Source organism: Cynocephalus volans, chromosome 7 (genome assembly GCF_027409185.1).
Source record: "Cynocephalus volans isolate mCynVol1 chromosome 7, mCynVol1.pri, whole genome shotgun sequence".
Classification (NCBI taxonomy): Eukaryota; Metazoa; Chordata; class Mammalia; order Dermoptera; family Cynocephalidae; genus Cynocephalus; species Cynocephalus volans.
Genome location: NC_084466.1, coordinates 128,492,319 through 128,520,222, shown reverse-complemented (window position 1 = coordinate 128,520,222; position 27,904 = coordinate 128,492,319). Strand labels below are relative to the sequence as shown.

The 27,904-nt window shown below is 48.8% G+C and overlaps 1 protein-coding gene across 1 annotated transcript in view; it reads left to right on the top strand.

The window, feature by feature from the left end:
* The window catches only part of SLIT1 (slit guidance ligand 1), a 168,415-nt gene that overhangs the window by 131,344 nt on the left and 9,167 nt on the right, over window positions 1-27,904 (top strand). Inside the window, exons 21-31 of the mRNA XM_063101886.1 lie at window positions 94-226; window positions 2,361-2,429; window positions 5,424-5,495; window positions 7,771-7,842; window positions 8,648-8,719; window positions 16,506-16,669; window positions 18,433-18,557; window positions 18,868-18,965; window positions 22,072-22,211; window positions 22,392-22,485; window positions 24,911-25,048. Of these exons, the coding sequence (XP_062957956.1) occupies window positions 94-226; window positions 2,361-2,429; window positions 5,424-5,495; window positions 7,771-7,842; window positions 8,648-8,719; window positions 16,506-16,669; window positions 18,433-18,557; window positions 18,868-18,965; window positions 22,072-22,211; window positions 22,392-22,485; window positions 24,911-25,048 (1,177 nt within the window). The remainder of the gene's footprint in view (window positions 1-93; window positions 227-2,360; window positions 2,430-5,423; window positions 5,496-7,770; window positions 7,843-8,647; window positions 8,720-16,505; window positions 16,670-18,432; window positions 18,558-18,867; window positions 18,966-22,071; window positions 22,212-22,391; window positions 22,486-24,910; window positions 25,049-27,904) is intronic.

Sequence of the window (27,904 nt, the reverse complement as noted above, 5' to 3'; positions counted from 1 at the left end):
TTCAGAGAGGGGCTTCTGTCCTGAGGGGCCCCAGAGTATGGCCCTTACTGTGGGAGCCCCCTCCCTGACCGGGCTTCATGCCTTCTTCCCCAGGCCAGGAGGAGGGGGGCTGCCTGCCCCGCCCGCAGTGCCCCCAGGAGTGCGCCTGCCTGGACACTGTGGTCCGATGCAGCAACAAGCACCTCCGGACCCTGCCCAAGGGCATTCCCAAGAACGTCACAGAACTGTGAGTAGCCGGGGGCCCCGCACCCCCATGTGTGTCCACAGCGCAGGAGCAGCAGGGGCATTTTGGGGGGGGAGGGCGGCGGGGGGGCAGGTGACCAAGAGCAGGTGTCAGCTGACTAACAGCTGGGGTTAGGGCTTTGCAGAAGGCATTGAGCTTCCCTTTGATTCTCCCTCTGCAGTCATCTGATGACACACAGTCCCTGCGGCGAGTGCATCATCCCTCTAAACTAAGCTCTGCCTTTAACATAAGGAATATCATTACTTTTCCCACTTAACATCTCACGAGCATTGCTGTTGCTCATGAAAACTCTCACAGTGGGATTTTTTATTACAAGTGACATAATGTTCTTCGCATGAACCTGCTGTGATCCATATAACAAATCCCCTTCGGTTGGATATTTAAGTTATTTCCAATTTTTTACTGTCATAAATAGCACCAAGGTGAATGTCCCTTCAGTGACACCGCTAGTCAACGAGCAGTGTGTTTTTATGACACTCGCCACCTTCGGCCTGATGGCCTTCCAGGAAAAGCTGTGTCCTTTGCACTGCCACTGACCGTGTGTGAAAGTGGCCTTCTCACCTCCTGCGTCCACGCTGAGTACTGCAGTGCTCATCTGAGCTCGTGTGAGGGTGTGGATGTAAATGCACATGGCAAACAGGGCTGGCACTGGGTCTTCTTCCCCAGCCCCCTCTAAATGAAATGCTTTGGTCATCCTGACTGCTTGCATTGGTCATCCTGTCCCCTGGCATTGATCCCTCCAGGCCTCCGTAGCTGAGCTTTTCTCTTCCTCATGGTGAGTGCACGAGGTTTTCATCTGTATGTCTTTCAATGCCAGCAAGGCTGGCCTTTCTTCACAAGCACATCAACCACCACAGGCTTTTCCTGTGACTTGCCTTCCCCATCCTCTACCCAGTTTTCCATTGCAGTGTTAGCGCTCGCAAACCTCATGTGTCCCAGTTTTCTCCTCGATGCCTCAGAGCAGCCCTGGAAATAATGAATCGGTGGGGAAGGCTGCCTTTTTTGACTGTGGATGCTGAAGTTAGAGTCTGGGAAAATCATTTGCCTTCTCTAAGCCTCAGTTTCCTATCTCTGAAATGGGGCCGATCAGGTGTATTCGCAAGGGCTGATGCAAGGATCCTTACAGTGAGACAGGTGGCAAGTCACCTTGTAAGATACAGAGCCATGGATAAGGATGAGTAAAGCCCTGATTTTGCTGCTCTCTGGATCCTTGGGAGGTGGGGGAGAGCCATGCTGCGGGCTGCAGTTGGTGGGGGTCCTGTGTCGGCACCTGGCACTTGGATCACTGTCTAGCAACTTCCAGTCTGGAGGCGAGGATGGCTGGGGAAGAGGGAAGGAGGGAGGCTGTAGAAATGGGAACTTTGGGAAGCTTTGGGCTTAGGAGGATTTTTGGTGGGCTTCGTTTTAAGGATGATGACTTGGATACTGTTGTATATAGTGGGAGCCAGAGGGGAGGCCAAGGTGGGGAGAACAGAAGGAGGCTGCTGCAGAGCCCAGGCAGGTGACGTGTGTGGCTGGGAGTGGTGTGAGAGCAGAACCAAAGCAGGAGAAGCCAGCGGTTGTGGCAGTGGCTGTGGAGGGAGCTGGAGAAACGACATCGGGGTTCGGAGCCTACGTGGGCAGGAACATAGAGTGGAGCTGGTGGAATTAGGGGAAGCTGGTTGGGGCATGTTTGGGTCAGAGGCTTCCGTGGGAAGCAGTTAGAGAGGGAGCTCTGGGAGCTGGTGAGGGGCCTGGCAAGTGAGCCTAAGAGGCATTAACATGCAGATCAGATCTGTTTGGCCAGGAATAGAGCAGAGCAGGGGATGAGGGCAGGGGGCGTGTTAGTGCCCATGGGCCAGGAGGGGGCTGAGAGGGTGAGTCAGAGAACAGGAAGGAAACCAGGAGAGGCTTCATGTCCTAGTGGCCTTTACCAAGTTCTTTGGATGGCACCTACCCAAATGGCCTTAAATATTTACCTGTTTTTCCTTTAATAAACAATTCTGGGCCAATTGTGTGGTCGACATGTAGGAGAGGAGATGAGTGGGAAGCCCCTGGCTGCAGGGGAGGTTCTCCCCAGCGTGGGGCCATGGCCAGAGGCGAGATGGGCACTAACACTGCTGTGTCCTCTCTGCAGCTATCTGGACGGGAATCAGTTCACGCTGGTTCCGGGGCAGCTGTCCACCTTCAAGTACCTGCAGCTCGTGTGAGTATCCAGGCCAGCCTCCGAGGACAGGAGGGCCTTTGGCCTCTAGCCAACATGGCTCCAGCTTTCTTGGAATTTCCTACAGACCCTACTTACGGGGCAGATGCCTTTTTTTTCCTTCACTTCCCCCTTCGCTCAGGGAACGTCTGTGCATAGAGCTGTTTTGCCACCTAGTGGCCCTGCTTGTGAATTGCATGGTTCCAGGCACTGTTGGGTGGGGAACCTTGTCTGTGACTGCACACACCGTCTCCTCAGACCCTCCTCTAGGCTGATCATTATTGTTAAGGTGGGTTATCCTTGCAAAGACAGGAGCCAGGGCACAAGTAGAGGGTGATAGAAAACTTATTCTTGGTCCTCAAACCAAATATGAAATATGGCAGCTACCAGAATACTCATGCATCTGTAACACATGCACATTTGTTTGAGGCTGACATCTGCTTTTCTGTTATTTCCACATTTGACCCTGGGAATATACAAAATAAGCCTGAGGACAATAAGCTCAGCTCCTTTTAGCCTTCCATTCTAATTAGCACCTCACTTCAATTGTCTTTATCTGCTCATTGGCCAGATTCTACCAAAAAGAAGTCCAGAAAACATTCCATCTTAGTGTGGCTTGGGGTAGTGCTACTCAAAGTGTGGTCTATGGCCCAGTGTCAGCCCAAGATCTGTTTGTGATAGGTCTTTAATTAGATAAGGAACTTATACCAGGCTGTAAATCAATGTATTGCTTCCTTCATTAAGAAAGTCTAGCTGTGAAAACAGTGCTAGTTAAACTCAGCTCTGTGTTTAGTGACTGAGGGGATTACATTTGGCACAGGTTCCTTGTAGACTGGTAACATTCATTTCAAGGAATGGCTACTTTGAGTCGTGCTGGCTGATGGAATTTTGAAGTTCCAATTTTCTGTCTTTGCTTCATGACCTAGGAAATGTGTTTTGAACGTTCCAATGGGGACGGGTGGAGTAATTTGGTGGCTGGTGACAGAGTCACCAAAGAAAAGGACTTAATACTGCAAGTTTCCGCAAAACTTTCTTTGGTCTAGTCTGAGGCAGCTCCATTAGTGGCTCAGATACACTTGGGGAGGAAAGGAGGGAAAGAGGACTCATGTCAGGCCGGTTCTTGCTGTGCAACTGCCTCTTGGGGGCTAACATACCACCACCTCCTCATCACAAGGAAGGACCACCAAGTGTAGTAAATGTTCAGTGAAGTACAACGTGAGGGTACTTGAAAAAGTTCATGGAAAATGGAATTAGAAGATAATACAAATCTTTCCATGACCTTTTTGAAGACCCCTAGTATATCTCTAAAAACAATGGAACGATTTGAATGAGGTTAGTTAGAGGAGAGTTTACAAGGAGAAGGTGAAGGCAGGGCACATTGTAGCATTTTATAAATATTTCCTGAGCCAAGAGCTGCAGGAAGTGGGTGGATATGAAGACCCCCAAGTCACAGGCCCTCCCCCCAGGCAGTCATGGCTTAGGGAGGATGCAGGAGAGCGGAATGGGAGCAGGGGGAAGTCGTGTGGAGTGATAAGGGTTCCAACAAGGTAAATGCAGATCAGGGCTGTGGCTCAAAGCAGGGCTTGATGAACTCAGGGTGGGGATCTGGGGGACAGGAGCATCTTAGACAACAAGTCAGAGTTCACAGTGGGCGTAGAGAACAGGATAGGGCACAGACGTGTGGTATGCTCAGAGATTTTCAGGGAGTTTAGTAAATCCAAAGCCTGCAAGGCATGGGGGAAGACACAGGAGGGAAGGGCAAGCCCAGGAGCGGCTGGCAGGTGCCAGGCTAGAAGGTCTGGAGTTCACATTTTAGGCAAGCGGGAGTTACTGCGAGTTTCTTGGTAGGGAAGTGACCCAGTCAGATTTGTGTCATAGTAAGATTGCTGTGGTGTCCACCCCCATGGAAGATGGGTCAAGAGGGGCAAAGCTGTGGGTAGAGATGAGTCAGAGTGTGAGGCAGAAACCAGGAGGACGGGTGAGGCTGGACATAAGCAGAAGCACAGGAGGAGGGGCAGATGGGAGAGGTGACCAGAGGCGCAGGCCAGAGACGGCTCAGAGGAGTGGAGGTGTGGGCAGGGCCATCTCTGGGCTGCTGTGGGTGGAGCAGGGGCAATGGGCGTGGGAGGAAGCACGAGATGTGCACTTGAGTTCCAGCACCTGTGGGACATCAGGAGGAGGGAAACTCATGAGACAGGACAGGCTGGGGCCACAGAGGAGGGTGCTGTCAGCACAGGGTGGTGAGCGAAGCCAGGGGCAGCCGAGGGCACCCAGAGTGGACTAAACTGGAGCAAGGATGGGGCCCTAGTGATCCCCGCACCTCGGGGTGGGGTGAGAATGAGGGCACAGAGGCAGGAGCAGCATGGAAGACAGCCCGGGGTGTGAGGACACACGGAGAAGGTGAGAGTTCTGAGAAGAGGGGCAGGTGGCCACTGTGCCAGGTGCTACGGGGTGACTTGGAGAACACATGGCAGTGACCTGGGACTTGAATCTGGTTCTGCCTCCCGCCAGCTGGGTGACCCTGGATGAGTTACTTAATCACTTGAGACTCTGGGTCTTTTTTAAACAGGTTTACTCTCTCCCTCATAGGATAGCTAGGAGGGCTAGTGAACTAGCCCATGTAAAGTGCTAGCAAGAGAGACAGGAGAGAGCTGTAGATCTGGCAGCTGGGAGGTGGCTCAGGCACTTGGTGGGAGCATTTCCGAGGTGGGAAGCGAGAGGTGGGCTCTGTTTGAGGAGGGATGGGGGGTGTCGAGGAAGCCCTGGGGACGTGGAGGGAGTTCAGGGAGCAGAGTGGGGCTCTAGCTAATCACAAACCGTGAACCACGTGCTCCTCTCCACCCCACCCCACCCCCACCAGAGAGCTGGTGGGAGTCCTGGCCCCGCTGGCTGGGGGAGGGCCATGGGCAGAGTCGGGGAGGGGAAGAAGCCCGAGAAGGTGAGCCAGGCTTGAGTGGTTCTTTCTTTCTGAACTTACAATGCTTTTGCCTTTTCCAGGGACCTGAGTAACAACAAGATCAGTTCCTTAAGCAATTCCTCCTTCACCAACATGAGCCAGCTGACCACGCTGTGAGTCCCAGCAGGGGTCGTGGGGCGGGGGCACTCAGGCCATGGCTGCTGACACTTTCCCAGGCCCGGTCCGCCGGACAGTGTGCTGGGCCCGCGAGCCTCAAAGACTTTAAAAAACATCTTTGTTTGTGAAATATGTGGGTACTTCAAAAGTTCATGGAAAGATTCGTATTATCTTTTAATTCTGTTTCTCCATGAACTTTCTGCAGTACCTTTGTACAACATATATACAGAAAAGTGCAAAAATTATAAATGTACAGTTTAACAAGTACTCATAAAGCTAGCACACATGTAGATACCTAAGTCAAGAAATAGAACACTGCCAGCTTCCCAAAATGCCCACCTGTTCTTTCCTGATCATTAGTCCCCCGACCCTGAGGTAGCCCTTACTCTGACCTTATGATGATCACGTACGTGAATTTTTTAATAGTACTGCCATCTACATATGCATTTTAAACAATATATTTTAATTTTGCCCATTTTTTACCTATATAAATTGAATCATGTAGAATATATTCTTTTATATCTGGCTTCTTTTGCTCACATTTTGTGTGCGAGATCCGTTCATGTTGTGAGAAGCTGCGGTCTGCTCATTTTCACTGCTATGTAGTGTTCCTCTGTAGGAACATGCCATACTTTCCTTAGACATTCTACTATTGACGGTTGTTTCCAGTTTGGACCATTGTGAGCAGTGACTGAACATTTTTGTGCCCATATTCTAAGATATTCAATGCAGGCTTTAATTGTATTCCGAGCAGTTGGTCAGATGCATGAACAAACATCCTTTCCATCTGCCTGGTGCTTAAGAGTGTATCTTATTCACCTTCCCAACACCTCATTTTACAGATAATCCATCAGGGACTTCGGGGATTTTCCCAAGGCTCTACTGTTATAAAACAGCAGAGCCAGTGCCCCTCAAAGAATGGGGCTGGCCCAGCCAGTCTCCAGAGGCAGAGTGTGCGCTGAGGCCATGAAGCACTTGTGCTGGGCCACCCACCTGCACTGAGCTGCCCCTGGATCTGCGAGTCAACAGTTCCCATTTCACAGTCTTCATGACAACCTAGTGACTTGATTGCTCCTTCCTGATGACGTTTAGCTTTGGAAGGGCCCTCAGGGTCCCAGTGAGCCTGCATGTGAAGCTGCCTTGGTCCAGGATTGTGTTTCACCCAGTAGATCCCGCCTTCTAGGGGACATCTGGTGATGTCTGAAGCCATTCTTGGTTGTCACAACTTGGGGGAAAGGTGCTCCTGGCATCTAGTGGGTAGAGGCCTGGGATTCTGCTGAACATCCAGCAATGCACAAGACAGCACCCCCTCCCCCCCCCAACAAAGAATTGTCAATAGTTCTGAGGTTGAGAAATCCTGGTCTAAGTGATCCTGACAGCCACAAGGAAAACAGCCTTTTCCTGTGATATGAATGTCTCATTTCTCATTATTTTTCTAAAATAGCTTTATCAAGTTATAATTAATATGCAATAAACTGCACATATTTAAAGTGCAGAATTTGATAAGTTTTGACCCAGGGACACACCCAGGAGACCATCATCACAATCAGGAGTAGTACCCTCGATAACGCCTCCTCCTGCCTCCCCAGCCCCCCAGCCCCAGGCCACTAATCTGCTTTCTGTCCCTGTGGGTTAGTTTGTGTTTGCTACAGTGTTACAAGAATGGAATCACAACAGGAATGTTGTGGGTCTCTTCCTTCTCATTGCTGAGCAGTATCTTTCACCTCTCAGAAGCTGCCTTATCTGTAAGATGGGGGTAGTAACAGTCCCTTCTTCCTAATGGTACATTATTACATGTGCCTGGACTTCACCTGTCTGTCCTGGGAGTGATGGGCTGAGAAGTGACAGCTTCATAGGACACCTGCCCATGCCCCTGGCTGCACAGCGTCCAGGAGGGAACATTCTCAGTTGTAGGAGCAGCAAACCTCCTTTGTCAAGGGTTTATGTGGAGGCCTGCACTATGCTGGGAGCTCCACCTAGATTGTCTCATTTAGTCCATGAAGAGCCCTCTCAAGTTGGCATAATTTTTGTCCCTATTCTACACCTGAGGGAACTGATTGAGGTGGAAAGGATTGGGGGACATGCCCAGGAGCTCCCAGCTAATAAGGACAGAGCCAGAGCATGCCACTGTTCCCATCCGCTGTCTGCTTCCCTAGAGAGCAGGAGGGGGCTGTTGAGCAGAAGCCCCTCTGCGTCCTGCATGGCAGAAGTGCCTGCAGGGGCCTGGGCTGCTGATGCAATGCCCTCCCACGTCCTTCGTCCTGCCCGCAGGATCCTCAGCTACAACGCCTTGCAGTGCATCCCTCCTCTGGCCTTCCAGGGGCTCCGCTCCCTGCGCCTGCTGTAAGTCTCCTTGCTCCTCATTCCTCCAGGAAACCACCCACCGCCCCTGGGCCCTGCCACCCACCCCGTGGGCAGAAATGTCCCCATATCTGAGACCCCAGCAGAGCCAATGCTATGTCCAGTGGTGGGAGTCCAGGACACACTCATTCAAGCCCCTTGCAGAAGCCGAGTAATGGATGGGAAGCTATCTGAGAAATGGGAGTGCTGTCGCCCCCAAGTGGAGTTTGTGGTGTATATGTGTGTGGCGGGGGAGGGGTTGTCCATGATAAGGTGGCCTTTCATTTGCATATGAGACTTCCGTTCAGATTGAAAATGTTTGTTTGCAAAGATCTCTGAATCTTCTTTAAGAATTCCCTCTGTGAGGTTTTGCCTTGTGATCAAAGGCCCCGTCAGCCCCACCAGGGGCCAGGTGACATTCTCCCACCCCTAACTGATGGCTGGCCCTAATAAATTCCTTACCAAGAAGCCCCTCCCTCTTAGCCTCCCTGGGCAAGAGAGGGAGGGCGCTCAGATGCACGTGTCCAATTTGTGATATAAACACAGAGCTTGAGTTATTTATTAGGGCAAAAAAAGTCCTTTGAGGGACCGGAAGACAGGGTGGTCTACCTAGAGTATTAAGGGCTCCCACTTCCTTCCCAGTGGCCAGCAGGGCAGGGTCTCTGCTGGGGCCGTCTTCCTCATAGCCCTGACCAGAGTCTGAAGGATAAGCTTGGCATGTCCCACTCAGCAGAGGGCTGGGCCTGTCCTTCAGCAGGTCTCCCCTTTCTGTCTCTGATAAGGCACCAGCAGCCTCCTCTCTCCGCAGGTCCCTCCACGGCAACGACATCTCCACCCTCCGAGAGGGCATCTTTGCAGACGTGACCTCCCTGTCTCACCTGTGAGTAACTGCAGCCCAATTCTCTGGGCCTCTTTGGATTTGAACCAAACTTGGATTCTGAGGAAGACTGTTCCTCCTGAGTTTGTCAGCACTTGTTGCTTTTATCCTGAAATCAAGCTTGTGAACTTCCCATGTGCAACCTCTTGGACTCTTACCCATTCAGTGGCTCATCAGCACCCCAATGAGGTAGGAGAACGATTCTTCCCAAGTAGTAGTAAAGGTAGCAACGACCATCATCAGCTGATGGGATCCTGACGGCCCTCCTACCGCGTGGGTAGTGTTACTCTCATTTTACACACGAGGAAGTAGGCCCAGAAAAAGTGAGTAGCTTGCCCAAAGTTGCATAGCTGGGAGGTGGTGAAGTTTCTGACTCCAAAGCAGATACTCTTAAGCACGACACCAGTATTATGCCTCCGATGTCACACGGTGGGGGATAATCCCTGGAAATGTACTACCTCCAAGAGGTGGTGTAAATGACATAGATTTGCTTCCACAGCCATTTAGCTGGCAGAGCCATGAGGATTGCTTAAAAGCAATAGGCTTGATTCCTCAAAAACCAGAATTACCACATGACCCAGCAATTCCACTCCTGGGTATATACCCCAAAGCAGGGACTCAAACGGATACTTGTATACCAGTGTTCATTGCAGCATTATTGACAATAGCCCAAAAGTAGACACAACTTGTGTCCACCAGATGACAGAATAAACAAAATACATATAAACATGCAACGGGATATTAGCCATAAAAAATAATAAAGTTCTGATACATACTACAACATGGATAAAGCATGAAACATGCTAAGTGAAATAAGCCAAACAAAAAAGGACAAATATTGTGTGATTCCACTGATAGGAGGCACCCAGAACTGACGACAAATAGAACGGTGGCTGTCGGAGGCTGGGGGGCAGAGGGCATGGGGAGTTGGCGTATGATGGGTACAGAGTTTCTATTTGGGGTGATGAAAAAGTTTTGGAAATAGTGGTGATGGTTGCATAGCACTGAATGTAATCAAAGTCACTGAATTGTACACTTAAAATGGTGAAAATGGCAAATACTATGTTATGTATATTTCACCATATAAAACAATGAGGAATTTTTTATATGGTGAAAGATAAAACACTGGGCTGTGGCAGGGCCTCCTAATCCCGGAGCTCGGGCTGGGTGTGGAGCAGACATGTGCTCTCCTGGCATCTCTTGGCTACTGGCTGAGGCAGGATACGTGGACTGTGCTGAGACCAGTGGCTTCTGTTGGGACCCTGGGTGGGAGGGACGACCCCTTCTCCCTGCCCGCCCCCAGCCCCCAGGCCTGAGAGGGCAGGCACACACAGAGCAGGGAGCCTTTTGGAGTCCCCAGCATCTCTTCTTGTTTGTTCACTCAACAGTCTTACTAGATTTTCTGAGTTCTGAGACTCAGCTTCTGCACATCTTAATTTTCAAAATCAGACTGTATCTTAAAATGATGTGCATATTTAGTATGGTACTGTTTCTCCCCCCGTCCCAAAACTTGTTAAATCAGTGGTGAATCTAACAATCTTAGACTTGAGGAAATAAAATAGCTATAGGTGCCACTCTTTGAGGATCTGCTTAAGTCAAATACCATATTATGTGTTTTATCTATGGTGTCTCGTTTACTCCATGAACAAAATTGGAGGTAGGTTTTGTGTCGTGCACCTTCTCCACCCGATTGGCAGGAACTGCCTTGAGCACTGCACTGTGCTAAAGAGTGCAGGACTGGTCTGGACTCAGGAGGAAGAGTGCAGTGATTGATTAGCGATGTCTGCCATGGAAGTAGTAAGGGTAAGGGTCTTTGTTCTAGGAGGTAAGATTTATTATTTTCATTTTACAATCCCAGGTTCTGAAGTTAAGCAGCTTCCCTAGGTCATAAAGCTAGAAAAATGACAGAGACAAGATTTAAATTTAGGTGTGTCTGATTCCAAAGCTCTGTGTTTATTCTTTACTCTATTGCCTCAATAAATATGTCCTGGGTAACCAGAGTGAGTCAAGTGCTGAAGAATTTATTAACACAAGGTTTCCACCCTCTGTGACCATCTGGGATATTATAAGGAGGATTCAAAGGAAGCCATGACTAGCTCTGGGGAAGTCTGAGGAGCTTTCCAGAGGAGGTACCATTTATGCTGCCATTGAAGAGGGACTAGGTGTTTGCCATTTGGAGAATGTGGGGAAAACATTCCAGGGAGAGGGAATGGTATGTGCAAAGGCATCAAGGCAAGAAAATAAATAGCATATTCAGGGATGTTGTGTTGTCCTGCATAGGATAAAGGGTGTTTGGTTGGGGGAGGATATAGGGTGGGAAGAGATGAGTCTGGAAAGGGACACTGGAATTCTGTTGCAAAGGGCCATTTGTGCCATGCAAAGGAGTTTGGAATTCATTTTATATATAGAAAGGAATTGTGGAAGAATTAAGTCATTGGAAATTCCTGGAAAGCCAGTGGTGATTTATAGAGGCTAGATGGGATGGGAGGAGGCAGGAGGGAGCCTGGTTGGAGGTGTGGGCTCTGAATAAAGGCCAGGAAGGGACAGTGTTGTTTATTGTTCCTACTGACTCAAATTCACAGGTGCTTGTTTCCATCCGTGTTTGGTAATTTTGGGTTTTGAGCACATTTTTTGTTGACATTAATCTTAGGAATTCTGAGGACCTATATTGGAGATGCTGCTCTCCAGAGGGCGTTTGTGCTTATTTAGCCTGCTTTGCATACCCTGGGCTGTCACGGAGTGTCTGCTCCAGCTCTCCACCTTGCCAGGCAGGGCCTTTAAGCATCTAGTCCTCCTTTGCATTCCTCCATGGTGTGTCTTTAATGCTTGGGGTTTAAATGTGCAGTTGGCTACCTTTCCTCCTTCCTCATGAGGACTGAACAATACCCACGGACATTCTAATCTTGTTTCCAGCCCAAAATCTAGAGGCTTTGTTTTTCAAATGGAAAGTGAACAAACAGCACATGTTTTGGACAAATAAAAAAAACTAAAACTGCAAAAACAAATTTGAAGCCTATATCTACCTATAAATTCAGACTTTCTTTAGGAGAACAATGATGTCAGTCCAGAAGCCAGATCCAATTTCTAAGAAATAAACCAATAAGGAAAGGTCAGTTTACCAGTATTTGTAGAAAATGGCATCTGCATTACTGATTAGATGTGTTTATTAATTGCCCAGTTTCTAAGGATGAATCTGTGTGATTCAGAACAGCATCTGTGTTATAAGAAACCTTCCATTGTTATGTAGCAACCTTATGAATAAACTCTGTCCTTGATACCCAGAGTTTAAAATGGAAATAGGCAGTAGCCTGGAAGATGCACGTGTGCTCACACGCAGGTGTGTGCATGTGTGTACATGCAGCATTGATGGAACGCATGTGCACACCTGCATCCGTGGTCTCCTCTGCACTCGAGAGCTATGGCTCTTCTGTAAGGATTTCATGAGCACTTACAAGGAGTCAAAGAACGGTAAAAGGATGACATAGTCTCATTGCACTCACTCTGGGCTTCACAGAAGCCATCTGCAATTTGGAGAGAGGGCCTCTCCCATGGATCCATAACTAGTCAAGGTTGACCAAGACTTAGCATCCAGTGTTCCTGGCTCCTGAAGAGCCGATGTTCCTAAGAAGCCCGCTGTTCCTGATGTGACTCTGGCTGGGGCCTCTCCTGTTCACTGGCAGTGTAGAGGAGGGGGGTGTGGGGCATTGGTGTGGTGGAGGGGTCACCACATTTAAGCCTCTTGAACTGTAGACTGGGAATCAGGACTTGGGGCTTTAGGTCCTTATTCTGACATTAACTTGCAGTGGGATCTCAGACAATTCATTTTTCTCTGTAGGCCTCTTCTCTCACCTGTACAGAGGTTATTTCTAAGGTCCCTTACAGCCCTGACATGCTGTAACGATTGCAAGCGCTCTTCACTGCCCTGGGCTTCACTGTCCTGCACATCCCTTTGCTGCTACTTACTTTTATGTTTACTTTGCTGCTAGTTCCTCTCTCATCCGTCAATTTATTCATCTTCCATCTATCCATCCATCAGCAAGTATCTACTGTGTGCCAGCTCCTGTGCTAAGGTTCCTCGACGTTCCTCTTTGTTGCTTTAATCTGGCATTTTGTTGCCTCTAATCTGCTGTAGGCTGGAAAGCTAAATTTCCAGATTCATTAAGGATTAGGTATGAAAAGTAAATATGGAATGATTAAGAAAATTACAGCATGCCCCTATGACAGAATAGCAAATAGTTAATAATGATGATAACTATGACACTGTCATTTATTATTTGATGAAAACCCAGAATAAAAAAGACTGTACACTCTGATTTCAATGATGTACAAATATGTAGACAAAAATTGGAAGAGAATACAATAAAATCAAATTAGTTACATTTATGGGATGATAGATGATTCTTGTCATTTTGAATTTCTTTTGCACTGAGATTTTGTGTCTTTCTCATGCTTTTAGACAGGCATGGATTCATTCAGCAAACTCTTACTGAGGTCAGCTAGTGTCTGGCACAGCTGGTTTCTGTCCTCAAGGAATCACTTCTTACTGCCCTCAAGTCCAACTGAAGGAGATAGCAGTGCACACAAAAAAGCGGCCTAGGAGGAGGATGGGCAGAGGAGTTATAGCTCAGGTGAAGGAGATTTTCAAGTTTTAGTGCATGCTAACTTCTATAGTTAGCAACACTGTGAAACAGCCAGGGGAGGCTATTTCTGTCCAGGTTACGTTAATAGAAGCCAGGCAGGGCCTTGGCAGGAACAGACCAAATAGTTACTGTTTCAACTATTTCCAGGTTATACCAGAGATCAACAACCAGGGTTATTTATAGTTTTGCTGGGGTGTGTACCTGCATTCAGGGCCCTTTTGGATCAGTGAGCAGCCTGGCTGCTGACTCCCACCCAGCCCACCCCTATTCTCCTCTCCCCGTTGAGTTCACAGTCATTTTCCTTGGGAAAAATGGTCCTCAGATGAAGGTGAACTACAAGTACGACTGAAGAAAGGGTAAGATGGTCCTTAGTCACAGAAATCGAGCCTTTGGATAAATGAAAGCTTGAAATGCTGAATTCAGGTGAGGCTCAAAGTCTGCTCAATACAGAAACAAACAAAAATCAAGTGTGGGTCAAGCTGGAATCCTTATTTTTAAGGAGCTTTATATGTGACTTTGGTCCCACTGTTTTTATTATCGAGCTAAGAAGGGACACTTACATTTGGGGTGCAACTTTACGGGGGGAATAGCTGCATGAATCTGGGGATTCGTGAGGATCCTAAAGCATGTCAAGGCCCCTCACATTCGCGAGGCCTCAGATTTAGTCTTCTTCGCATTTTCTGAGCTACAGGACTGAAAGAAGGCATTCTTAATAAACTTTCAGCTTGTGGCTCATTACCGGGCCACACTCCTTGCAGTGCACTATAAAAATATTTCAAAATAAATGCTGTATTTATCTTTTGAATAACATGATTATGCTACATAGGACTTTTATTAATATGAAAATATTAATCTGGTGAGTGTAAACATTTTAAATATACCACAATTTTGTATTTCTTTTATTTTTAAAAAAGTTTGTTTTTTTAACATACTGGAGCTTAAGAAAGGAAAGCATCTGATCTTCCCCTACGTGTGAGAGGCCTCGTACTGTTCAGCGGAAAGAAGGTGTCTCTCCTGTCCCATTAGCCGGGATGGATGTGTCAGCAAATAAGGGTGGAAAACATTAAATACATGTCGAGGTTGAACCTGCTTTCTTTTCTGAGCTGTGTTATTCCCTCGTTGCCCATGTTAGGTTAGATGTGCTTGTCTCTCTCCCCCTCTAGATTGCAGGCTCTTTATTGAACCATAAACTGAGCCCCAGACGTGTCAGCGAGCTGCTCAAGGTCGCCCGGGCAGGGAGGGGCTGCGTTGGGGCCGGAGTCCAAGTCTTGTTCAGTCCACTTAGTAAGATCGCACGGCGTCAGCTGTGCTATTTTGGGGAATTCCTGTTCAGAGCTGCTGCTGCTTTTATCAAACTGTCCACATCTCAAGGGGAACCACTTCCTCTGCTTTGCTCAGAAACAGGTGGCAAATGTCAGTGCATGTTTTGGTTATTTAATAAATGTGCCTGTTCTCATTCATGTACTACAGGTTTTATATTTTTCAAAATAATGTTGATATCAATGAACTTCAGGCACAAGGCACTGATTTTTCTGTTTGCTGATTGAAAGAACTCTGGCCCCTTCTTTCCCCCAGATCCATGTGTTGTCCATACCTGCGCCTGTCACTATGGTTCAGTGAAAAGATTCTAAGCTCGCCCACTGCACTGGTGGGAAAATGGGAGGTTGGCAGGATATATGGGGTTGGTGCAGATGTGAGGAGCTGGTATGGTCTTATGCTGCTGGCCGGTGTACATCCATGCAACTTTTTGGGGGGTAGCTATTAAGATATTAAATGCACATCCTGTGCCACCTGAATCCTACTTCCAGGCATCTGTTCTAACACCTCACAAAGAGGCATGTACAAGAGTGTTCACTGCTGCTGGAAACCACCAGAATGTCCAGCAGCAGGGAAATTGCCCACTAAGCTATGGGGCATCCATTCTTTGGGATACTATGAAGCAGTTTGACGAAATGAGGTGGATCCATGCATACTGACCCAGAAGATTTCTAAGACATGCTGTTTAGTGAGAAGAAACAAGCAGCTTGGTAATGACATGTAGTGGATAGGATTTGTGAGGAAGAACCATATGTGTAATGTGGGGAAGGACTGGAAGCCTACATACCTGAGCGTGGTGACCATGTGACCATGTGTCCCTCTTTGGAGGGCAGTAACAGTGAGGTGTAGACTGGTTTTCTGTAATGTGGATATATCATAGTTTACTTAACCACTCCCCCGTTGATGAACATTGGGGGCTTCCAGCCTTTCTATTACAAACAAATGCCACTGCACAGATGTCTTTACATGCAGGTATATCTGTGAGATAAACTCCCAGAAACAGAATTGCTGTGTCAAAAGACAATTGCTTGGAAATCTGATAGATACCACAAAATTCCCCTCCACAGGAGTTATACCATTTTGCACCCCAATCAGTAACACAGGAATGAGATGAAATTCACATCATGTAAAAAATAAACTTTTTAAAGTGTGCAACTCTGGCATTTATTACATTCACAATGTTGTGAGGTGCAGAGACTTGCTTTGGCTGCAGTGTTTGAAAGCGGCTTACAATGGGAATACATTATGTGTTTTTTAATTAAAAATGAAAAGAAAAATAAAAGAGTTTGGGCCTCAGAGGCAGGTGGCTCTGGATCTGGATCCAGGGACTGCCTTTCACTAGTCATGTGACCCTAAGGAGATCACTCATTCCATGTGAGGCTCAGTCCCCACATCCTTAAGATGGAGAAAAGGAAACTTCCATGGTGGGGTAAAGGAGGGGACTTGATGCACAGACACAGGCAAGCAGCTGTCTCACCACAGCAGTGAATGCTGGTTACCTTCTCCATTGTGCACACTGGACACAAGACATTCATAGGCTCTGGCCCTAGCAGCATGGGTTCAAATCCCAGCTCCCCCTTGATCTTAGGCGAGTTCCTCAACCTCTTGAGCCTTGATTTTTGCACATGTAAAATGGGGTTAAAGGGCATGGTGAGGACTAAGTAAGACAATGCATATGCAGTGTTTAAAATGTGCTGGCTACACAGTAATGCTCATGAAATGGGGGTTGTTGGGGCGTTTGCCAGCCCCAGTACAGGCCTGGAACCCTAGTGCCCAGTGGGGGAAGGGCCAATGAAGCTGTGATGTCTGCTTCTCTCTGCTCTCTGCCCCAGGGCCATCGGTGCCAACCCCCTGTACTGTGACTGCCACCTCCGCTGGCTGTCCAGCTGGGTGAAGACGGGCTACAAGGAGCCTGGCATTGCCCGCTGTGCTGGGCCCCCAGACATGGAGGGCAAGCTGCTCCTCACCACGCCTGCCAAGAAGTTTGAATGCCAAGGTGAGCCCAGGAGTCTGAGAGAGGGGTGGTGGGTACGGGTTGTGTCCCCACCTCCTGCTGCTCAACAGGACTCACCCAACCCTGGCAGGGCCTTCTAGACACTCCTGTGTCCCTGTGGTGACCGCTGGATGGGGGGGTCAGGTGGCTGCTTGTTAGGATGGCTGCCTTCCAGTCTTGACATATAATGAACAAAAAAAGCCAGGCAGGAAGATCTCAGGCCATCAGGGCTTTAATCCCTCCCTGTGGTTATGTAAGGAAAATAAAAATAGCAACAGTGTTTCTGGAAGCTCCAAGCCTCTCCGCAGCGGGAGTACTCAGACCTCCCTTTGCCAGGAATTGTGCTCAGCAATTTGCTTAAACCCCGCTCAGTCCCTGGTGGACCAGTGGACGCAGCTGCCACTCCTGACATTTGCAGAAATACCGAGCTAGAGTGGGGCTGGAGGCTCGCCTGGCTTGGCTCTGAGACTCCTCATCTTGGGCGTCTGTAAATACTTGTTCAGGGGTTGATTGACTAACTGACAGCAAGAGCCCCAGAGGCCCCACTGAGCAGAGACAGGTGGCTGAGGGGCTGCCCCGGGCCCCGCTTTGTGTGCAGCGGGTCAGCTGGGGGAGGGCACCAGAGGCCACAGGGCACCGCCCCTGGCCTCTGTAAGCTCAGAGGCCACCATCAGAAATGAAACTGACAGCCATAGGTTAATGAGGAGGTCCTGGGCCACCCTGTGTGCAGGATGCTGTCACAGCAGGAATAGTTCAGAGGGGCCGGTCTGTTGGAAGCAAGCCAATTTATGTTGAAACATTTGCTCAGTATTTATTTAATGGAGTGGGGTTGGTGCTGGTGAGAAGTGGTTTTTTAAAAACTTCGTACTGAAGAATAACACACATACAGAAAAGGACACAGACCATGAATGAATGGCCTACTGAATTTTTACAAACTGAACTCACACAGGTAACCAGCACAAGGATCAGGAAACAGAACCCTGCCTGTACCCCAGATGTCCCTCATGTGTCCTTCCAGTCATTGCTAAAAAGCATTTTTATTTCGGTTCATGCTCATGCCTCTCAGCAGAACTGATATTCCACTGCTTCTAGGAGTCTGATAGAGAAACTGGAATTAACTGGCCTTGTGGGATCCGAATGCCCTGTACAGGGGGCGCCCCAGATAGCCTGGCTGCCGGCTCCTCTGCCCACCTTGCGGGGCTGGAGAAGAGCCTGCTGTAGCTGCGGAGGTGACAGAAAAGGGTCTCCCTGGTTCAGGCTTGGAGAGGAATAATCTTGAGGACCTGTCTGCTGATGGGCCTCTCTGCAGAGCTGCGTCTCCTCTCTGCTGAGGTGGCCACCTTCCCTGTCCTGGCCAGTGGGCATCAGGCTGGGGGTAATTGCTTTGGAGGCCTAACAGGGATGGAGGAAATGCCAGCCAACTGCAGTGATAGCGACTGTGCCTTTCTCACACCCATGATGTGGCCCTAGCCACGCATGTGCCACGAGCACCTGCCAAGCACCTGCAGATTTGCTCCGATAGTCTTCCCAGCCCTAAGGCAGGGGCTGTCCTTAACCCTATTTGACAGAGAAGGGGCCAGAGGCCCAGAAAGGTGGACTATGCCAGAGGAAGGAGGAGAAATACAGAGAGGGATGAAAGTCTCCTTGGGGAGGGGGCTTCCTACAGCTGGTCTGCAGAGCCAGGCTCCTTGGGGTAAAGGGCCTGTGCCCAGCCCTGAGCTGCCCACCACCTCCTCCCTGCACTAACGCCTTCTCCCTTGCCTCAGGTCCCCCCACTCTGGCTGTCCAGGCCAAGTGTGACCCCTGCTTGTCCAGCCCATGCCAGAACCAGGGCACCTGCCACAATGACCCCCTTGAGGTGTACAGGTGTGCCTGCCCCAGCAGCTATAAGGTGAGTGGAGGCTGAGGCAGGGAGGAGGGGGCTCCTTGTGTATGCTGTAGGCAGGGCCTGGGCAAGGTTCACCAAGCTGTCCCCAGTGCCCAGACCAGTGCCTGGTTCAGAGCAGGCACTTGAGTGAACCTTTAATCAGTGACTTAATATATGAATGAATGAATGAGTGAATGAATGAAGGAACAATTAGCTCCTGGGGCAGGGATGCCCAGCTGCTGAGGGGCTGGCTGGCTCTGTTGGCACACACAACCACTACACCCCCCTGCCCTTGGCTCTCCCTGGGGTCCCCATTGCTAACTTTTCCCCCCAGGGCCGAGACTGTGAGGTGTCCCTGGACAGCTGTTCCAGCAGCCCCTGTGGAAACGGCGGGACCTGCCACATGCAGGAAGGCGAAGGTGCTGGCTTCACGTGAGTTGTCTGGACACCCAGCACCTCGTGGGTGGGGCGCTGATGGGCCCAGCACTCAAGCCTTGGAGCCCTCCTCCCCCAGCGGGGATGGTCAGGCCTCCCTGTGCTCATGAGGGATCAGCAGGGACTCCAAATCACAGCCAGGGGGCTCTCCAAGCCCACCCGGAGCAAGCCTCTTACTGCCAGGTGAGGTGAAAGCACAGAGACGCGGGCCTGCCGGAGCCACCCAGCAGGCAGGGGTGGGCTGCTGCCTTCTGCTCTTGCCAGGTGCCAGGAGGGTCTTATGACCACTGGGAATCCATGGCAAGGGCATATGCAGCGGCAGTGCCAAAGGGCAGATTGGTAGCATTTGAGACTCCCATAAATGCCCATTAACCCCCAGAGCCTTCAGTCTAAGTCCTTTGCAAGGCCAATGTTTGCCTGAGGGAGGGGCCTAGCAGTCCCCTCCTGTCAACCTGCCACCCCAGTCCTGAGACACAGCTGAGGCTGCCGCTGGGTGGACGAGGCCTGCCCAGAGGTGGAAGCCAAGTCCTAGTCACCCCCTCTGGGGGCCTCCCCCCACCAGCTCATGAGTCACACTGGTCACTGGAGGGAGGGACACCCCGCCGGCCCCACCTTGAGCGGCCACTTCCCACTGTGCAGTGAAGGGGCCAGACTCGATGACATCATCTCTTAAGTCCTCCCAATGCTGACATTGCCATCCGCGACCCTGACACTGATCCTGCTTCCCCCAGGGCCCCCCAATGGCCCCCCCCAGAGCTTTTCTGAGAAACGTATACAAATATTATTTAGTTGCTGAAATAAATTTCCAGCCAAACAAATAGGCTCTTCAGAAACGGATGCTGAATGTACTGGCAGAAATGGCCAAACCTTCCACTGCAAACTAGAATTACCAGATTTGAAAATAAAACACTAAATGGCCTCTCTTCCCGGTGTCGCCTTGGCAACGGCGTCCTTACGATAGGCTCCGCCCTCCTCTGGGCTTTGACAGCAGCTCCATCGAAGTTCCCCCTGCCCTTCCTGAGACTCCCTAGCTGGGGGCTGAAAGGGCACGGCCCAGAAACGCCCCCTGCGGGCAGCCCCCTCGCACCTAGCGGCCTTATGGACGGGGCGGCCGTGGCTGGATCTTCCAGGTAGAAAGGGGGTGCCTCCGACTGACCCCTCAACCCCGAGGCTCACCAGGCCATCCTCTGTTGCACCCGCTGCCTGGCCCCAGCTCCCGCCAGAGGGGGCTTCCTGAGACACAAAGCTGATCCTGTCACCCCCAGCTTCAAACCCCTCTGCTGATCCCCTCGGCCTTTGTGGGGAGGAAAACTAAACTCCAGATCACGCCCAGCGGTAGTGGTCTCAAACCGTGTTACTCACACCCCCCAAACACATTTTTTAAAACTATACACCCCCAGGTTAGATAGTTTTAAAACTGTGCACCCCTTCTTAGATTGACAGCTACAATTTTTCACTGTAGGTTTAACTGTTGATTGCACAGGACAATTTCCCGGATATTGTAAATCTTAACATTTAAAAATAAAACTATCTCTTTAAATCACTCTTTCATCATTCTCCAATGGGATCTGAATAGCATAGCAATTTGATGCCATTTAAAAATACACCGACAAGCTCCTCTTTAACAGTTAAAAAATTTACCTCGTTCTTTTTGAACTGGCGTTTTCGTTTTACTCCCCACTCTCCCCACTTTTCTTCTAATGTAATGTTTTTCTGCCAGACAGTCTTTCCCAGAGCACCCTGCCAGCAACATGGCGACATAAGTGAAAACTTAGTTTTTTTCTTATTCCTTGTCACCATAAACCTTTGATTAACTGTTTCTTAATTATTGTCACAATTACCAATAATACACGGTAGTTCAAAGCAACATAACTGCTTTATAAAATTTGATGAATAATTATTACACATGAAAGTAACATTTCATTAGACTGTGTCCCTCAGTGAGGCGAATGGGGCACTCTGTTCTTTTCTGCTCTCAGTTGGTTCATGAGTCCATGATGAATATTATAGAATGAGAGAGGGCTCAGCAGTCAATCTAGGCCTGTTTTGTTTTGTTTTTACAGATATAAGTGCTGGGAAAGTTCGTTCACATAAATAAACCAATGGGATTAGAAGGACTTTTATTATAGCCATGTCACTCAATTCTTGGAAACCCTTCCCGGTTTACGTGCCCAAAAGTCCAAAGCGATCTGTCATCAAAATTATTTTTAATGCTCTCTCAGTTGACAGTTCCATGTGGTCTCCCTTCAATTACCTTTAACACACAGAACTAGAAATCTCTTGACTTACAGAAGTGTTTGTTTATTCACTTTGTAAATATCCATATTCCTAATTGTCCCTTTATCTGGCGCCAGGATGCCTGTCTCACCTTGGGCTTGGGCTGGGAGAGGTGTGCCTTTCTGGAGTTTTGGGGAAGTCAGTTCAGGGAAGAGCTCGTGCAGAAATGTAAAGATCTGGAAATTATTTTCTTGAACTTCTCTCTCAGACCCACACACCGCTTGGAAAGCCTCGGGTGCCCCAGGGGAAGGTGCCCCATTTGAAGATCACTGATCTCCAGAGCCCTCCACAACCTGGCTCCTGCTCACCCCCAGACCTATGTTCACCCATCCCCATGGTCTGTGCTCCTGTAGTCCTGAGCTGTATGGATGAGCAGATCCCCTACCAGTGGGGCTCCCTCTCACTCCAGGCTTTGATGTACACCTCTGCCCCAATCGCCTTACCTCCCCTTCCTGCTCTGTCCTGTCAGGGTCCTTGGTTAATTCCTCACCTCCTCCAGGAAGCCTGCCCTGACCACTCCCCTCCAAGAAGGAGTCAGGTAGTCCTCTGCCCATTTGAGTGTCCTCCCTGGCCTCGGTGCCTACACCATCCTGGTGCTCATGAGCTCTCTGCTGGCTGCCTGTCTCCTCTTCGTCTCCCCGCTAGACTGTGAGGGAGTCCCACGAGAGCAGCGCCATCTTGTTTACCTCTAACCCCCCCAGCGCCTAGTAAGGGCCTGGCCCGAAGTAGGGACGATAACTGTCGAATGGTGACACAGGCTAGCAGCCATAGGCCTCCACCAGTGCTCCATGAAGGCTGCCTCTCCATCCTCCCCTGGTCCCCACAGGTGCTCCTGTCCCACTGGCTTTGAAGGACCAACCTGTGGAGTGAACACGGACGACTGTGCGGAGCACACCTGTGCCAACGGGGGCATCTGTGTGGACGGCGTGGGCAGCTACACCTGCCAGTGCCCCCTGCAGTACGTGGGTAAGCATGGTGGGACTCAAGTGCCTGGGGGACGGGGGATCAGAACACACCCCCTGTGCCCCCATGGTGGGTGGAAGGGCTTGGTCCCCTCGGTGTCTACCAGAGGGTTCTGCTGGCCTGGCTGCCTGCAGAGCACAGGAGAGCAGCCTCTCTCCTTCCTCTCGTTCACTCTTTCCCCAGGAAGGGCCTGTGAGCAGCTGGTGGACTTCTGCTCCCCGGATCTGAACCCGTGTCAACATGGGGCCCGGTGTGTGGGCACCCCGGACGGGCCCAGGTCAGTGCTGCCCATTTCCAGGGCCAGGGACATCAGGCTGGATTCCAGTCTGGCTCTGCCACCCATTCCCTTCCTGTGTACTCCCCTGTCAAGAGGGTTTGGTCTCAGGTGTATGGGGGGGGGGTTCCTGAGAGTCAAGGCAAGGGTGGTTATGGGCACAGTTTTGTGGCCAGACAGACTTGGGTTTGCAGCATGACTCTGAGTAGATTGCTTGGCGGCTTTGAGCATGTTTTCCCATCTGTAAACTGGGTGCAACAGTACTTCCTCCTGGGGCAGTTGCAAAGATTTGCTGAGAAAATGCATGGAAAGCACTTAGCTCCATGCCTGACATCTGATCAGTGCTCCATAAACAGCTATTAGCATTCCAGAGCCACAATATCTTATCCCCAATTATAAAATCCACAAAACTGAAAATTGAAAGTCCATCTGATGGCAAAATCTGTCTAACCTGAACTTACTTGGTAATAAAAGCTGACATGCACTGATAGTGCCTACAGTTGTTATTTAGCCCATGCAGTGTGAACATGCATAGATTTTGCTGCAGAAATGTGAACATCTGATCATGGGGCTGCCTCAAATCCCACCGGCAAGTTATGTGCAATGTGTGACAGTTCTAGGCAATGTATGACCTTCCCCAGATCCTAAAAGTTCCAAAATCCAAAACCTACCTGGCCCCAGGAGGTTTGGATAAGGAGTTGTTGAATGTATTGTCACCATCATTGTTACTGGCATATGTGGAAGTGCTCTGTCACTTGGAGGCTGCTGTATGAAGGTCATGGGTTTTTAAAATGCTGTTCCCATCTGTAGTTTTTCAAGCAGAGCCTCATTTCTGGGACACCCCCCAACACCATCCTACTAGCCAGGGCAGCAAGGGGTGGTCAGGGCAGGATTCTTGGAGTCTGTGGCTGAGGGACCCAAGCCCAGGGACCCAGGCCAACGCCGGGGGTGGAATCCCCAGGGAGCCAATGGTCTAGCCAGATGGATGGATGCTGCACTCCTGGGTGAGCTGCAGGAGCAGGGGTTGCAGCAGCAGATCGGTGGCATGTGACCTCCTCAGAGGGCCGGACCTCAGAGGGTGCAATAAGGCAGGATTGCATATTGTCCAGTTTGGGACTGCTGGCATAGTCCCTCATGCCATGAAAAGTGAGCACTGCGCTCGGCCCTGGGCCTGGGGCTGCAGCACACTGCAGGGTGTTTAGTGCATGCTCTCTCAACTTCCTGTCCTGGTGGAAAGATGGAGCTGACAGACACTCCGCTGTGCCTGGTGTTGGACCTGGAACCCAGCAATGTTCAATTTACAGCCATTGAATGAGTGAATGAATGAATGGAGTGAATAAAATTAACGACTGGGTAGTAACTTAGCTCAGGCTGTAGCTCAAGACCTGCTAGTAGATTGTGATCCATTGGGTGGGTCAAGATTAACATTAAAAAGTAAAACAAATCTATGAGCAAAGGACCATTATATACAGTAAGGATAAGTATTGTTGTGTGAAACTGGTTTGGGGTGTGTGTGTTACTGGGCTGAAAGGTATTTCTTATAGTCTGAAAAACACTGCGCTAGGGATTGAGTAGAAAACCCAGGCAGGAGCACCTGTCTGCCAGGTTGAGTGGTTGAGCTGCGGAGTTTGGAATGAGGGCTGGAGTGTTCACCGGAGGCTTACTGGAGGAGGGGAGGTATTGGCCTGGCTGGATCATGCAGGGAGAGAGGACAGGGAATTCCAGAATGAACAGGTGTCAAGGCAGGGAAGTGCTTGGTGGGGTGGGCTTGCTGTGCGGGGAGCAGGAGCCTGCAGGACAGGGAGCATCTTGCAAGGCCATAACTGGAAAGTGGGTAGAAGAGTGTGCACTTTATTTGGTAGGCAAATAGTTGGCCAAAATGGACTTTCGGGTGAGCAGCGAGGTAAAGTCTAGAGCTGGGGAGCTGGGGGCTGGCCTGGAGTCAAGGCACCCACTGAGAGGCGGGCACTAGCTCTGCTGAGGGCTGGGAGCTGGGGGATGAGGGATCCATGAGCCTGTGTGACTCACGGCCATGGGATGGAGGGTCCTGGGAGAATTAGGAGGGGGCAGCTGAGCAGCTGGGCAGGTCGGGAAGGGGTGCAGCTTGGCATTGGAGATGCTGGTGGTGGTGAGGGTGGGTCCTCTACGACAAGATTCCATCTCCTCCTGTGGCTAGGCGTCGACTCTCCCAGCCCAGGGCCCCCACCTAAAGTCCACGCAAGCTCTTTTCTTGCACTAGAAAAGGCTCCCAGGATGGGCTGGGAGCCTTGTACATCCTGGGCTCTGTCTGGCCTCCTGGGGGTCCACAAAGACCACTGGAACTTGAGGGCCACACACAGCCTGTGCAGGCCCTGACTCCTCCTCCTGGCCACTCCAGCTCTGGGCTGAGTGTGCGGCTTACCACCCACCTACCCCTGCCTACCCCCAGGTGTGAGTGTGTGCCAGGTTATACAGGTGACAACTGCAGCGAGAACCAGGACGACTGCAAGGGTCACCGCTGCCAGAATGGGGCCCAGTGTGTGGACAAAGTCAACAGCTACTCCTGTCTCTGTGCTGAGGGCTACAGGTGAGTGGCCGCTGATGCAGCACAAGTGGCTCCTTGGGGCCATTATCCTCTGGGCTGGCAGGAGCCCCCAGCCATGGCCAGGGAAGGGCAGGGTCAGAGCCTGGGGGTTGGGTGCTGGGGTTTTAACTGTGGCTCTGCCAGTCACTAATCGTGCAGCCTTGTCATATGACCACTCAGTGCCTAGGCAGAGGGTCCCTAACCTGTTTGGTGGAGGCAGCAGGAGGTGGGTACAGATTATTGGGCAGTGCGCAGCGCTGACCTGCCCAGCTGAACTTCTGAAGACATGTCCTGCCATAAGGTTATCTACCTTCTCACCTTGGCTCCCTGGGAGAGGGAGGGGCTGCCCTCCTTCTGGCCACCAACCTCCCATGCTCTGCTTGTGTCATTTTTAAAAAACAGCCTTACTGAGTTATAATTCACATACCATACAGTTCACCCGAAATATAAACTTCAACGACTTCTAGTATATTCCCAGAGTAGTGCGTCCATCACTGCAATTAGTTTTAGAACATTTTTATTACTCCCCAAAAGAAACCCCATGCCCCTTATCTGTCACCACCCACCCCTCCATCCCAGCTCTAGGCAACACTAATCTACTGATATCTATGTCTATAGGTTTGTCCATTCTGGACATTTCATATAAATGGAATCATACAATCTGTCATCCTTTTGTGACTGGCTTCTTTCACTTAGCATAATGTTTTCAAGGTACATGCAGGTTGTAGCACGTATCAGCACTTCATCTCTTTTTCTGGCTGAATGATATTCCACTGTAAGGATTTACTACATTTTGTTTATCCATTCATCAGTTGATAGGCATTTAGGTTGTTTCCACTTTTTGACTATTATGAATACTGATGCTATGAACACTCATGTACAGGTTTTTGTGTAGACAGACGTTTTCACTTCTCTTGGATATACACCGAGGAGTGGATTTGCTGGATTCTATGGTAACTCTATGTTTTAATTGTTTGAAAAACTACCAAATTGTTTTCCAGTGGCTGCACCATTGTACGTTCCCACCAGCAGCATATGAGGGTTCCAATTACTCCACATCCTCAGGAGGTTGTCTGTTCTTGATAATGTCCTTTGATGCACGGAAGTTTTTAATTTTGGTGGTGTCTAGTATATCTATCTCTTCTTTTGTTGCTTGGGCTTTTGATATTATATCTAAGAAATCATTGCTTTAACCAAGGTCATGAAGATTTACACTTAAGTTGTCTTCTTAGAGTTTTATCGTTTTAGGTCTTACATTGATCCACTGATGTTAGCTGTGTGTTTTTTTGTAGGTGCCCTTGATCAGGCTGATGAAGTTCACTTCTGTCCCTAGTTTGTTGAGTGTTTTTATCATAAAGGGACATTGGTTATTTTTTGTATGTGGTGTGAGGTCGGTGTCCAGCTTCATTCTTTTGCATATGGATATCTTGTTGTTCAAGCACTATTTGTTGAAAAGACTATTCTTTCTCCTATTGAGTTGTCTTGGTATCTTTGTCAAAAATCAATAGACCATAAATGGGAGGGTATTTCTGGACTCTAAGTTCTAGTCCATGATCTCTATGGCTGTCCTTATGCCAGTACCACACTGTCTTCATTACTGTAATTTTTGTAATATGTTTTGAAATTGGGAAGTGTGAGTCCTCCCAGTTCTTTTTTAAGATTGTTTTGGCTTTGCTGGGTCCGTTGAATTTCCATATGAATTTAGGGATAAACCTGTCAATTTCTGCAAAGAAGTCAACTGAGATTTTGATAGAGATTATATTGAATCTGTAGATCAATTTAGGGAGTATTGCCATTTTAACAATATTAAGTCTTTCAGTCCATGAACATAGGATGCCTTTCCATTTATTTAGATCTTCTGTAATTTCTTTCAAAAATGTTTTGTTGTTTTCAAAGTGTAAGTTTTACACTTGTTTTAAAAATGTATTCCTAAGTATTTTATTTTGCTTGACGCTATTGTAAAACAAAGTGTAGCCTTAATTTCATTTTTGCTTGTTTTTTTTGGTGTGTGTATATGTGCATTAATCTTGAATCCTGCAATCTTGCTGAATTCTTTCATTAGTTCTAATAGCATTTTAGTGGATTCCATAAGATTTTTGTATATGAGATCATGTCATCTGCAAATAAAGACAGTTTACTTCTTCTTTAACAATATAAATGCATTTTATTCCTTTCTTCTTTTTTTGCTTAACTGCCTTGGCTAGAATCTCCAGTACAATATTGAATAGAAGTTGTGAGTGCAGATAGATATCTTTGTCTTGTTTCTAATCTCAGGGGGAAAGCATTCAGTCTTTCACCATTAAGTATGATATTAGTTGTGTGTTTTTTGTTGGTGCCCTTCATCAGGTTGATGAAGTTCACTTCTATTCCTAGTTTGCTGAGTGTTTTTATCATGAAGGGACACTGAAGTTGGTCAAATGCTTTTCCTGTATCTATTGAGATGATCAGGTGATGTGAGTTTTTATTTTCTCTATATATAGTGTATTCCATTAATTTATTTTCAGGTATTAAACCAACCTTGCATTCCTGGGATAAATCCCACTTGGTTATGGTATACAGGGGTCCTTCGAAAAGTTCATGGAAATATGTGTATTATCTTTTAATTCTATTTTTCTGTGAAGTTTTTGAAATAGTCTTATATAATCTTTTTTATGCTCCATTTGATTTGCAAATATTTTGTTGAGAATTTTGCTGTCTATATTCATAAGAGATATTGGCTTGTAGTTTTCTTTTGTTATGATGTCTTTCTCTGATTTTGGTATCAGGGTAATGCTAGTCTCATAGAATGAGTTAGGAAGCGTTCCCTCCTTTTTTAGTTTTTGGAAGAGCTTATGAAGGATTGGTATTAATTCTTTTTTT